Raw genomic sequence first — 15,008 nt, forward strand, 5'->3', positions numbered from 1 at the left:
TCATATTGTGTTTGTGTTGAAACTACTTTCAATACTAGTAATTTGTTATGGTTTTGTAGCTGATTCCTTTACTTTTATGCCAAATTATGTATAGTTATTGTTTTTGTACTTATTTCTAAAAATAACTTGACAGTATGTTCAATAAATATCAAATATACGAGTTCATTGTTATCAAAGTGGACTCTGTCTAACAAAAGGGCAAAGCAGGGTATAGTAAAATGAAAAAGGGTGCCGGAAAAGGGCAACAAGATGCCACCCACCCTGCTATTTTGACCTACCTAAAACAGTATTGTGAACAAAGCCTGTTAGTGTCCATTATGGTGAACACATGCTTATTTCATTTACAGTGATATTAAACTTGAAATTAAATCAAGCAAATGAAAGGTTTACCTGGTACAGACTCCTTACTTTCGTTATGCTGACTGTGTAAAAACATACAAACCTTTCATTTTATGTGTCCAAAATCAATTATAATAAATGCCTAAATACAGTTGCAAATTATGTTAACGTGATTTCGGTAGAGTATAAGCATCTTCCATGGCCGATCGTATAAGATAGGGTCATCCCAATCCGAGCGTAGGGTGTTTGGCGGTAACGAGGTTGTGACGTCATGTCCGGTAAGATGACTTCATAATTTTGATATGTCAAAACGTAATTTCTTGTTCAAACACACTAAGTACTGAATGTCTTTAAAATGTTCTCACGAAATCAATACGAAATACTAAGCTTTCCTCTTAATGTTAAAATGGAAAATGTACACCAGTATTCAAATAAATCTTCATCATAAAATACAAAATGAAAAAGTAACGTAAGCCTATTGCCAATTGATTGATTTGTTTACACACATGCAGAGTTATATATTTTCTGACCAATAGATATAAAATATGTTATATTACATGTGTTATACAGATAAAAATAAGTGATGTCTATAATTAACCGGGACAATGGCTTATCATGTGATAAAGTGTATTATATTAAACGAACTTTTCTTTTGTTTCATATTAAACATGTCTTTCATAATACTTTTTAAATTTTCTTGAAAATCAAACTGTTTGGCAAGGGGTCAATGCGGATACGGCATTCAAGTCGGATTGAGCATTTCGGTTTAATGAAGGGAAGAAAATGCTGGTTTTCACTACCATTTATTCCACACAGATTTAATATGGTCACTCCAGAAAATGCCCATGACACCTGTTATTTGAGAGATGCTTGAAGGTTGTAAGAAGGTTGTAAGAACACTGGTGAATTTGTGAAGAAATAAGGAACTAAAGCACAAATCTTTGCCTCAATATTTGATCTAGTGACCTAGTTTTCTTCACCAGAGGTGACTTACATTCACAAAGGTCTAAAATACCATGTTGAGAAATATTCTGACAGTTTCATGACGATCGAATTCAATCTGCTAATGATGACACTTAAAACGCAAAAATAACGACACCCGAACCGACGCCCGCCCAATTTCCGCCATTCTTGATTCGGAAAAATCCAGAAATATTTTTTATGCAATCCTTGCATTTAATAAGATTTGAAAAAGCAACTTCTAAATTCCCTTTTACATGACCATTCAAATCGGAAAAATAATTTTGAAACACATGCTGGTTTTCCAAACTGTCACTGCTATTTACAAGCACAATACATAGCGCGGAAGTTAGTTTTTTGTGACTTAGGATATGCGCATGTCACATGTTGCCATAGGTAGGTTGTTGGTCTTTGTTGATTGGTTGCTGCTGAACCACCTCCTCGTCAAGTCGCGCGAGAGTACCACGTGATATGTCAGCCTCGCCTTCATACGTAACCATTGGACCGTAGTTTGTCGATCGACCCTCTACGCTGTTCCACAAGCCGTACGTGAAATACAGAACGAAACCTGGAAAACAGGTAACATTTATTACACCATGACATACTCTCTCATGGCAATGTGTCTCGCAATGAAGTGGTGTATCGCATTCGAGTATAACTGAGCACAACTTTGTATTCAAAAACGTGAACTGTAAGTATATTCTTGTGTACCTGTGTTCATGAAAAGGGTCTCGAATAATGAAGAACAGAACAAAACAAAACGGAAAAGAACATAACGAAACAGACCGGAACAGAACAGAACAAAATAAAACAGAATGGAACAGAACAAAACAGACCGATACAGAACGGAACAGAATATGTTTTTTAATTTAAGCATGACAAGCTCATCATGAGCAGATGAAAAATACAATGGTTCAAACTTCTATATACATGTATATCGTTTAGTTTCCAGGTATGATTTTTAAGGGTAAAACATACATTGTCGCTCCATGTTTTGTGTTCAAGAATAAGGCACATTTTACGAAAATATATATTATAGATTTGTTGAAATTCTAGCGATCACGGAAAAGCCTTAAGACAATATGAATATGTTTCTGCGCCAAAATATTCCAGACGATCCAATCAACAATGCCTTCTTACTTCTAGAGAATGTAATTTCAGAAAAGTGAATAAATTTCATTAATGGTTTCAAAAATAAAATCATCTTCGAAAGCCAAAAGCCACAAGCTGGTGTTTGAATTGTATCGACCTTAAACGTTGAATGTAAACCTTGGTTGAACTACATTCAGTTAAATTGTTCTTTCATTACATTCAATACTTAAACCTGAATGAAATTATACATATATTTTGCTTGCTACATTAAATCTTAAAAGGACTTAAAAAAGGAAATTTGTTTATTGGTCCTTCTATCACAATTAAGCACTGCCGCGATCCCTTGAGATCATGTTTGAAATCGACTCGTAATATTTATCAATATTTCTAAATATAGCCATCGTCGGATACCCCCGATACACTACTGCTTCGTTGTGTACCTTGGGCGATTTGGTTAGAACAATCTTGTAACCATGAATAATGAATTCATAATGCAGTTTCCTTAGTTCCGCAAAGCACCAATGCGGAAATATGACTCTCACATTTGTACAGACACGCATGCTTATATATCCCCGAAGAGGAAGTATTCTGGCGAAAACTCGAATTTAACTCCGTACGACTGATCAATAAACATTTTAAAACGGCAACCTAGACCACTCGCCTGCGGAGACAACTGACACAACTGGGTGATATAAGACTATGATTTTATCATTGTAACATGCGATTTTATTAGATGAAGAGATGTCTCCCCTGCCTCATAAATATTCATGTCAAACAACATTTTTTTTCAGTCATTTTCCCCACGGTATGTATGAAGTGTATCAGAAGAAAGTACCGTGGTTGCCGGCGATGGAACATAGCATGTCAACGGATATCATGTTAAATAGCGCCTTTGATGACATTCATTAGTTTTAAATATTACTATACATGTTACACTTGAACTCAGTTAAGTACTATAAAATGACCTTGCTGGATTTGAATCACATACCGATTAGTAACCATATCCCTAGACGTAACCATGTCAGTGGACCCAGCTTCATCATGAGGGCAGTGTTGCAGGCTATACTCAGCGCAGGAATAAGGGGGACCAACGGAATCTGAAAAAAGGGAGATAAAAGACGTTGAATAAACACAAACAAAATCAACAAATAACTAATACATACGTAGCTATAGTTATCCATGTTTGAAAATCGGACTTCATTTGCTATCGATAATCGATTCGGACCAAGCATTTCGATTTACAATCGGACAACAATTGAAGCTCATAATATCATTTGGGAATACATTCTTTATACATAGTATCATTATGATCATTTAAATGATTTAACCAGGAATCAGGAAGTGTGATACTATAGTCATGCTTTTGGGAACAGTTAGTTAATTTCCATAACTTTATACTGTTTTTAATGTTTTAATGAATGAAATGAACAACAAAACACATACAAAATATTTTGACATCAGTTGCAAAATGATGCACAACGCATCAAGTACATGTTGGTAACCGCAACAAAAAAGATACGTAATTACCGGAAGTAGCATTAAGCGATATCTATTTTGGACTACAACTATCAGTTTTGCCAACATAACATTGTCAGCGAAGATTTATCGATTGCACTATATGATCGTTTCATCATTAAATGAACGATAAAGAGAATCCACCGCCTGGCATTTTCAAGTTTGTACTATTCAGTTAAGGGATGCGACACTTTGTTTTATGTCTAATCAAAACGGGTCCCTTTAAATTGCTGCAAATTACATAACAACATATCTTATTATTACATATTATATTAGATAAACCAAAAGAAAATTTACCTGGAAGGTCAGGAAAGCGTCATTTTTCTCGTGCGCCACCATCGCAAGGTAACAGACGATCACCATGGCAGCAAAGATTATAATCAACAGTATGGCCCACCAGGATCCTCCGCTCACATACTCGTAGCCAAAGATAACCGTGGCATTCAGACATATTATACTCACTATCAAAAGGAAGGTCGCCAACATGACGGCGTTTCCTGGTTCAAACTTATTCAGAATTGGGAATGCCTTAAGATTTTGTTTTAATCGTCCAAATTCATCTTGGCTTTTTGACTTTTTGATAATTGAAGATTCTTCGCCGATGGAGGTAGATTCAGGGTTGATGACGTCATCTTCCGGTTTCAGTTTGAATTGGCATTTATACACAGGGAGGTATCGCAGGACAATGACGCATGCTGAAACTATTGTGTAGGCGGTTAAAGTCCCTATAGACATAAACTCTACCAGAGTTGTAATTTCAAACAAGAATGCCATCAGGGCAGAGACTGCTCCAAACACCGCTATTGCAACAACTGGAGTTTGAAATCGAGGATGTACGTACGCTAAAGATTTGAAAAGTAGACCGTCTTGCGCCATGGCGTAAACCGCCCGCGGAAGAGAATAAGCGCTTCCGAGCAATGACGTAGTGATACCAAAGAGTGTTCCAATTCCAACTAAATATTTCGCCCATGTTATCCCCCTTTCTGCAAAAGCCATTGGAAAAGCTGCCGACGGATCAATGTCTGTATAAGGAACAATCAAAGTCAGCGCTGTTGTTGCCAGGACATAGATGAACGATACTATCAGCAGTGACGTTACTGTGGCAATCGGAATGGACTTCTCCGGGTCCTTGGCCTCTTCACCGGACACAGCGATACCTTCAAAGCCAATATAGGCGTAGAAACACGTGGCGGCCCCCGCTAGCGAGCCTCCAAATCCGTACGGAAAGAAACCTCCATGTTCCGACCACGTGCGGCCGTCAGCGAACGCAAAACCGGCGCAGATCAAGAACAAGATTACCAGGCAGTTGATCATGGTAAACACTGTATTAAAGTGGACAGTAAATTTAGCCCCACTAGCAATCACTAGAAATATAAGTATGGTAATTGTCATTGCGATAAAGTCTGGGTAGTCTGATATCCATGGCGAATCATGGCTGAGGTATCCGATAGATTCCAATGTACCTTTCCGTATTGCTCCGTCGAACAGCGAATCTATTGCTCCGCTCCACGCCCTGGCAACTGAAGCAGAACCGAGGATGTGCTCCAGCACAATGTTCCAACCAATCAAGAACGCCCATAGCTCGCCGATTGCTATGTACGTATACGAGTAGGCGGAGCCAGCTTTAGGAACACGGGCCCCGAACTCAGCATAACACAGAGCAGACAAGATGGCAGCGAATCCAGCAAACACGTACGACAATATGGCGGACGGTCCGGCCAAGTCCCTAACAACAGTGCCTGGAAAACATTAATGTAAGATTGTTTCTCTTTGTTCCTGAGTAGGACATGTACCCGGGTATCGATCTTAAATTACCCGCGGGTACCCAGGAACCTGTAAATGCAGTTCATGCCACAGAATAAACACGTCATGTAACAGTAACAATGTCATCTGAAACAAAAACAAGTATTGTTTGAAAATTTTAATAGTTTGTCATATGAATGTATGTTCAAGTCAGCTCCGTCACAATAGGGTGGGTGGGGGAGGCAACGCACAATGAAAAGCAAATACCTTATTAATTCGCTTTAACAAGCAGAAGGCGATAGGGTTGACGTGTGGCAGCCCAAAAGGACCATATATTCCATGATTGTGCTGTACTGGTGGAAACCGGGTACTAAAATTATACCCGTCCATGCCCTATTCGTAAGTAATTACAATAATATGTGTTATGTTATTGTGTTGTACTAAGTATATATATTACCATGTACTTGTTTTGTACGACGTATATATGGTATTTTTTACTTGTATTGTAATAAGTGTGTATGTTATTATGTACTTGTGTTGTACTAAGTATATATGTAAACTATGTACTTGAGTTGTACTAAATATATATATATATATTACCATGTACTTGTTTTGTACGACGTATATATCGTACTTTGTACTTGTATTGTAATTAGTGTATATGTTACTATGTACTTGTGTTGTAATAAGTATATATGTTTACTATGTATTTGTGTTGTACTAAGTATATTTGTTTACTAGTATGTATTTGTGTTGTACTAAGTATATATGTTTACTATGTACTTGTGTTGTACTAAGCATATATGTTTACTATGTATTTGTGTTGTACTAAGTATATTTGTTTACTAGTATGTATTTGTGTTGTACTAAGTATATATGTTTACTATGTACTTGTGTTGTACTAAGTATATTTGTTTACTAGTATGTATTTGTGTTGTACTAAGCATATATGTTTACTATGTATTTGTGTTGTACTAAGTATATTTGTTTACTAGTATGTATTTGTGTTGTACTAAGTATATATGTTTACTATGTATTTGTGTTGTACTAAGTATATTTGTTTACTATGTATTTGTGTTGTACTAAGTATATTTGTTTACTAGGTATTTGTGTTGTACTCAGTATATTTGTTTACTAGGTATTTGTGTTGTACTAAGTATATATGTTTACTAGTATGTATTTGTGTTGTACTAAGTATATATGTTTACTAGGTATTTGTGTTGTACTCAGTATATTTGTTTACTAGGTATTTGTGTTGTACTAAGTATATATGTTTACTAGTATGTATTTGTGTTGTACTAAGTATATATGTTTACTAGGTATTTGTGTTGTACTAAGTATATTTGTTTACTAGGTATTTGTGTTGTACTCAGTATATTTGTTTACTATGTATTTGTGTTGTACTAAGTATATTTGTTTACTAGTATGTATTTGTGTTGTACTAAGTATATATGTTTACTATGTATTTGTGTTGTACTAAGTATATTTGTTTACTATGTATTTGTGTTGTACTAAGTATATATGTTTACTAGGTATTTGTGTTGTACTCAGTATATATGTTTACTAGGTATTTGTGTTGTACTAAGCATATATGTTTACTAGGTATTTGTGTTGAACTAAGCATATATGTTTACTATGTATTTGTGTTGTACTAAGTATATTTGTTTACTATGTATTTGTGTTGTACTAAGTATATATGTTTACTATGTATTTGTGTTGTACTAAGTATATATGTTTACTATGTATTTGTGTTGTACTAAGTATATATGTTTACTATGTATTTGTGTTGTACTAAATATATATGTTTACTATGTATTTGTGTTGTACTAAGTATATATGTTTACTATGTATTTGTGTTGTACTAAGTATATATGATTACTATGTATTTGTGTTGTACTAAGTATATATGTTTACTATGTATTTGTGTTGTACTAAGCATATATGTTTACTAGGTATTTGTGTTGTACTAAGCATATATGTTTACTATGTATTTGTGTTGTACTAAGTATATATGTTTACTATGTATTTGTGTTGTACTAAGTATATATGTTTACTATGTATTTGTGTTGTACTAAGTATATATGTTTACTAGATATTTGTGTTGTACTAAGCATATATGTTTACTAGGTATTTGTGTTGTACTAAGCATATATGTTTACTATGTATTTGTGTTGTACTAAGTATATATGTTTACTATGTATTTGTGTTGTACTAAGTATATTTGTTTACTATGTATTTGTGTTGTACTAAGTATATATGTTTACTAGGTATTTGTGTTGTACTAAGTATATATGTTTACTAGGTATTTGTGTTGTACTAAGCATATATGTTTACTAGGTATTTGTGTTGTACTAAGCATATATGTTTACTATGTATTTGTGTTGTACTAAGTATATTTGTTTACTATGTATTTGTGTTGTACTAAGTATATATGTTTACTATGTATTTGTGTTGTACTAAGTATATATGTTTACTATGTATTTGTGTTGTACTAAGTATATATGTTTACTATGTATTTGTGTTGTACTAAGCATATATGTTGACTATGTATTTGTGTTGTACTAAGTATATATGTTTACTATGTATTTGTGTTGTACTAAGCATATATGTTTACTATGTATTTGTGTTGTACTAAGTATATATGTTTGCTATGTATTTGTGTTGTACTAAGTATATTTGTTTGCTATGTATTTGTGTTGTACTAAGTATATATGTTTGCTATGCATTTGTGTTGTACTAAGCATATGTCTTTATTATGTATTTGTGTTGTACTAAGCATATATGTTTACTAGGTATTTGTGTTGTACTAAGCATATGTCTTTACTAGGTATTTGTGTTGTACTAAGCATATGTCTTTATTATGTTTTTGTGTTGTACTAAGCATATGTGTTTATTATGTTTTTGTGTTGTACTAAGCATATATGTTTACTATGTTTTTGTGTTGTACTAAGCATATGTCTTTATGATGTATTTGTGTTGTACTAAGCATATGTCTTTATTATGTTTTTGTGTTGTACTAAGCATATGTCTTTATTATGTTTTTGTGTTGTACTAAACATATATGTGTACTATGTATTTGTGTTGTACTAAGCATATGTCTTTACTATGTATTTGTGTTGTACTAAGCATATGTCTTTACTATGCTTTTGTGTTGTACTAAGCATATGTCTTTACTATGTATTTGTGTTGTACTAAGCATATGTCTTTACTATGCTTTTGTGTTGTACTAAGCATATGTCTTTACTATGTATTTGTGTTGTACTAAGCATATGTCTTTACTATGCTTTTGTGTTGTACTAAGCATATGTCTTTACTATGTATTTGTGTTGTACTAAGCATATGTCTTTACTATGCTTTTGTGTTGTACTAAGCATATGTCTTTACTATGTATTTGTGTTGTACTAAGCATATGTCTTTACTATGCTTTTGTGTTGTACTAAGCATATGTCTTTACTATGTATTTGTGTTGTACTAAGCATATGTCATTACTTTGCTTTTGTGTTGTACTAAGCATATGTCTTTACTATGCTTTTGTGTTGTACTAAGCATATGTCTTTACTTTGCTTTTGTGTTGTACTAAGCATATGTCTTTACTATGCTTTTGTGTTGTACTAAGCATATGTCTTTACTATGTATTTGTGTTGTACTAAGCATATGTCTTTACTATGTATTTGTGTTGTACTGAGTGTTTATGTGCAGTATCTGTCTAATAACCTTGATTTTAATACATGTACTCGTTTTAAATTAATAATCTGCGAAACTGCAAACTGACGGTTTCAGACGCTTAGCTATTCCAAACTTGAATGCGTGTTGTGCTTCGGGAGGACCTGCAACACGGGGATATGTTTGGAATGGTCGTTGAACCAACTCCCAGGCCTATAAACAGTGCTTGTACATGTTGAACGTTGCTAACTATAAATAGGAGCTAGAAATGACCTTGCATGTTAACCACAATTACGGAAAACAATTTGCATCACACGCGTTGTCTTGTTTAAGAACAGTGCGTGACTTGATTAGATTTGTTGTCTCAGGCGACCGGAAGAGAGAGTTTTGTAAATTACTTAAGAGAGGGAGAATGGCATTTGCAGATAAAAATTCAATGTACTGCCAATATATGCCATTGAAAATAAGGGTTTCTTTGTGCATTGTGTTTACCTTAGTTGTATACATATATTTGCAAAAGTCAATGAGTTTTTATTAGTTTTATGTGTGCGTAAAAATGACCAAGCTAAACTTTAAACATATATAAATATAAAAAAAAAACACTTTCAGAGTCCGTCATGACATTAAAGGTGCACAATATGGGCAGATGCAATCTTATTGCATTATTATTTTTGACTTTAATGGTAAAACAAAAAAAAAGCGTAAGAGTTGTTTACAGGTAAAAACACATTATGCTACATTTTGCTGGGGACTTTATTACAACGTAGCTACTAGTTAAAAAATAACAAATACGTGTCTTTTATTTTACCTGTACACAAATAATATGTTGTTTTTTTTGCTTTTATCACTTAAGGCAAATGAGTTACATATCACAATTCATTGGAATTATAGGACTATATTTTGCATCGTCCTATATTGTGTGATTGTAAGGCATGGGCGTATCTTGTTATAGTATAAGTTTTAATTTAAAGCTGCACTTGCACAGATTTACCATTTTACAACTTTTTTATTTTTGTCTTTGAAAGGGCATTTTTTTGGCGTAAATATCTGCAAACCAATGGTTTAAGATTACTGACATTAATCAGATCGTAGATTTTCATATTTTCGTTCGAAAATCAATGTTTTATGGCTTAAAACATCAATTTTTGAACTTAAATATGAAAATCTGCGATCTAATTTTTTGTCAGCAGTCTTTTATGACTAGTCTCTATGGATTTTCGCAAAAATTGGCTCGTTCCAAGACAAACAAAATATTTTTTAAAAACACATTCGCTACTTTAAATCTGTGAGAGTGCAGCTTTACGCTACAAAAATGTTTCTTTATGGGTGCATTGGGAAATCATACCGGTAAGGACGTATATTCCAGCTCCGACCATCTGCCCAACCCCCAGCAGCGTCATATCGAACGTGCTCAAGCATTTCTTCAGCGGCGTCTCGTGAAAATTATCTGTAATTGTCTTCTTCCGGTTGACAGTTCCCCAGAACGAGACGAAAGAACCCAGAATCCTTGACATGGCTTTTCTGAGAAAACAAAAAAGGTCAATGATATTCAGTTAAAAATTACACCATAAGATAAAAGGGAAGTGTAGTATGTTGCATATAAATACACATGTAAAAAGATTGATACATTAAAGATACATATTTGCTGCGATGATATCAACAAATATGTATATAATTAAGATATCATTTGCAGTTGTACGTGGGAGGATAATTAAATTTTTCAAGCGTTGAAATGCTGATTTTCAGTAAATTAAATTGTAATGTTTCTCATGGTGTAGAGCATATCGATGACTTCTATCTTCCCTCATTTTATAAATCATGCGCGTAGTAGTTTTTTTAACTATTTAGCGTTCATGGGTGTAGCTAGAACAGACTAGATTTGCAGGTCCTATTTTCTATGTTCTAGGCATGCCCCGCCCCCGTCCCCACCCCCTGCAATATTTTTAATGAAATATACGATTAGTAGCGTTTCCCAATATCTTCTTATATAAAAACAAAGATCGATTTAAGGTTTGAAATGCATTCTTTTACTGTTTACATTTTTTTTAAATCATTCACAGGCCGAGATCTATAGGCCTACTGGGAGCTACGCCCTTGACGTTTGCCTGTGCCGAAAGTATAAAGTGCTAGTGAAAGTTCTCTGCCATATGAATAAAATAACAAAAATATTATTTCACTATTTAGGCCCCTTTTTGCATTTATTCATTGTATTCAGTTGGCTGGTATTGTATGACATCCAATAACCTTCAAACAATGCGGACGAGCACAGTAGCTCAAAAGTAAACTTCTTCAGAACACCTCGGCCATTTTCCATCGAAACCAACCTCGGTTGTATACTGATACATCAGTAGAAGTAGTGCGTAAAAATAAATAATAGTATTAATTAATTGTAGTGTTTAAACGTGTCTTGTGTATTACTACGTCTAAATTGATTTCCATTGAAGAGTCTTACTGAATAAATAATTATGATTCCCAGGTGTAAGATCATCAAGTTTAATTGCTAAATTGAAATTACTACGCGAATAACCTGCAGCGTAGTTAAATGTTAAGATTTCTGACATTATAAACCGTCCATATACACCCGTGATTTATTTCAATTAACGAATTAATTGCGGGGTTGATGTCATTATCGGGGTATGAACGCAATTGGGCTGGTCTAAGTGTGTGGAGTCCACGCGTACTTTGACCAGCCCAATTGCGTTCATATCCCCGATAATGACATCAACCCCGCAATTCATTCCTTATATTTACACAAATGGTTCATTATTTCATTCAAGAAACGTTAAATAAAAATCTTCATTTCATTTAGGATAACCTTTCTGTAATCCTTTCTTACCCATTCTGTAAATAGGACGACCCGACTATAACAGGAAACATTTTTTTTCAAATGACGTCACAATAACGCGGGAAAAGATCAACCACTTGAAAGTCACTTTTAAATGTAAAATTGAAACACTTTTGGCAACACTACATTTAAAATATAATAACTTAACATTTTCTTAAATGTTGATATATATTTTACGGGACCTGCTGACACAATACAAACAATAACAAGACCAATATTGTTCATGTACTGTATACTGTTATGCGATGAATTGCGATCCGAACATATCGGACGATGTTGCGTTCATCGATTGATAAACGCAGTTGCCGAAAGGCAGTTCATTTAAGGAATGGAAGTTGAGGTGTAAATATTGGAAAATGGCCGAAGAGTTCCGAATTAATTTTACTATGGGTTTGCATTAACAAATCGTCAAAACGCAGCATACAGGCAACGAGAAATAATCAACGGGATATATACAAGACCTAGATCATATTATAGGGACACAATATGAGTTACACTTGATAGGTGCATATGAGTTTTTGTAATTTTAACGTATTATAATGTTTAACTATTTTGACTTGAATGATAAAAAAGCATGTTTTTCATTTAACTTTTATTTATAAAAAATATACGCGATATTTTGGCGCGTTTTTAAACACGTTATTTGTGGCCACGTAGCTATTGAATGAAAACCCTATTATTTACGATAATGTTCTTTTTATCGATACATAAATCATACGATTTTTTTTTATTTTGATCATTACATTCGAATATGTTAAACAAAATAATGCATTAAACTGAATATATATTTTTTGTGCATTCTATCTAGACATTGCAACTTTAATATTTGGGTTGATCAATTGATTCGCCTAGCAACCAGTTGGGAATACGATACGATATTATACAGAAATGGTTCAAAATTTGTAAAGTACGCTACAATAGTTAACTGATAATGTAGTATCATTATACGATGCTATATGGTAAACTGTTTCGCGACAAATCACTCCATATTTGGTAACTATAAAGCTTTGATAAAGATAAAAAAAAAATGAATGTACATGTTTAACTAACTAATACACTGGAATGTCCCGTGCAATCTAACATATGTCAAGTTTTTAAGCTAATATGTACCGATAGTTAACTACTAAAAGTATTTAGATAAAAAAATAATTATTATACAATGCCATATGGAAAACTGTTTCGCGATAAATCACTCCATCTTTGATACATATACTATCATTACTTTTAGATGTACATGATAAACCAGTTAGCACACTGGAATGTTAAATGCTGCCTAAGTAATTTACAATACATACAGAATAGCCCACGCGAACAGATGAGAAAACGAGTTACCATATGGCTCGTACTAATTCAGATATGAAATACGATTTTCATATCAATCTACAATAGTTTATACCAGATATGAGTAAATGAGTGAATATTACCACATTATTGATAAAACAATCTGATTTATATACTACAATATGTTGAGATTTCATACCTGATATTTTACATGCCAAATAATTCCAAGTCGTCTGCTCCCTGGAAATGTCTCGCTGAAATCCTGAATAATTTCCAATATTCACGTATGTCCCAGTGCCAGTGTCAAGTATTCCTGATACTCGGGGAATTCCTCGGCACGCCATTCCATGATCAATATCGATCTGTACTACGCATGCGCAGTGTGTGAAGCACGCGCTGTGACATTTACGAGAAGCAACATCAGACGACAATTCCACCTCATTAGAAATCCAGGGGATGTTTTCTCCGATATTCTTAGAAAATTTCAGTATTTATATCGATTCGTCAATTGTAGTTCGTCATTTTGGGATGTGTATGTTCCGTATCAATTGTTGATATAAATAGGGTCTTTATTTGATAAAAACACTAGGTTCATTAAACGAAAAAAGAGCCTGCCTTTCTTTTTTTAGTCTATTAATTAACTTTTGCAATTTATACGCATTGCACAAAGAATTCATACACCATGGTTATTATCAGATAATGTGAACTTGTGATTTTCTCAATTTATTTAAGGGCCGGCAGCGATGCAAAGTCGATTGAGGGACCAAAATTTTAAATGTTTTAAAAAACGGGAGTTGAGCATTATTTTACGAAAGAATTTTTTATCAGATTTCCAATCAAAAAACATTTACGTTTTCCCGGAAATGTATTAATACAAAAAGAATATATTTGTGGGTCAAATTTATCGAAACTGCCCATTTAACAATGTCTTGTGGCTTTATGTTGAATGCAGCTATTTTAAAAAAAAGATTTATGCATTTTTGTAAACCGGAAATGAATTTCATCCACGACATTTCATTACTTTGCTGAATAACTATCTTATTTGACAAGATATCATCAATATCTCTCAAGACATCGTTGAATATGTAGTCTTGGGAATTTTGATATAAAAACGTACTAATGGCGACAGACCTTTCCGTAACAATGTGAAAGCTTTTACTCCTGTTTAACTGATAACTAACCCAAAACATGTCGCCAAGAATAAATGTTTCGCTCCCAAAAAAAAATCGATCATGAAAGCTAAATTAAACATGTATATTTTACACGTTTAAAATGTTGACCTTCCCCACTCACTTTTGCATCGCTGCCGGCCCTTAAGGTAACGGTAAAGACAAAAACGAAACGTGAAACAACTGTTTTTAAAGTAGTCTGAGATAATTCAAGATTATGTACTGTACGCGAAAAAAATGCATATACATTACATTTATATTATTCAGCCGTTAATTACACTGGACCAGTGCTGGCATATAAATACATATATGCTGTTCAGCCATTAATTACACTGGACCAGTGCTGGCATATAAATATATATATATGATGTTCAGCCGTTAATTAAACCGGACCAAGGCTG

The 15,008-nt window shown here is 33.8% G+C and overlaps 1 protein-coding gene across 1 annotated transcript; it reads right to left on the reverse strand.

Annotated features, from left to right (window-relative positions):
- Positions 1-1,187: 1,187 nt before the first annotated feature.
- LOC128203430 (cationic amino acid transporter 4-like) lies at positions 1,188-13,762 on the reverse strand. The gene is made up of 5 exons (XM_052904842.1): positions 13,638-13,762; positions 10,658-10,833; positions 4,204-5,645; positions 3,380-3,488; positions 1,188-1,867 (listed from the first exon to the last, which is right to left on the reverse strand). Exons 2-5 carry the CDS (start codon positions 10,824-10,826, stop codon positions 1,680-1,682), a joined length of 1,908 nt encoding a protein of 635 aa, XP_052760802.1. The 5' UTR covers positions 10,827-10,833; positions 13,638-13,762; the 3' UTR covers positions 1,188-1,679.
- Positions 13,763-15,008: the final 1,246 nt, after the last annotated feature.

Source organism: Mya arenaria, chromosome 9 (assembly GCF_026914265.1).
Source record: "Mya arenaria isolate MELC-2E11 chromosome 9, ASM2691426v1".
NCBI lineage: Eukaryota > Metazoa > Mollusca > Bivalvia > Myida > Myidae > Mya > Mya arenaria.

What these genes read in the sequence shown, in the direction of transcription:
- LOC128203430 (XM_052904842.1), bottom strand. Translation starts at nt 10,826, where the DNA reads ATGTCAAGGATTCTGGGTTCTTTCGTCTCGTTCTGGGGAACTGTCAAC. An exon ending in ACGCTTTCCTGACCTTCCAG is followed by an intron (nt 3,489 to 4,203) that starts GTAAATTTTCTT and finishes CCCTTTTTTCAG; the next exon opens with ATTCCGTTGGTCCCCCTTAT. An exon ending in AGGGATATGGTTACTAATCG is followed by an intron (nt 1,868 to 3,379) that starts GTATGTGATTCA and finishes CCTGTTTTCCAG; the next exon opens with GTTTCGTTCTGTATTTCACG.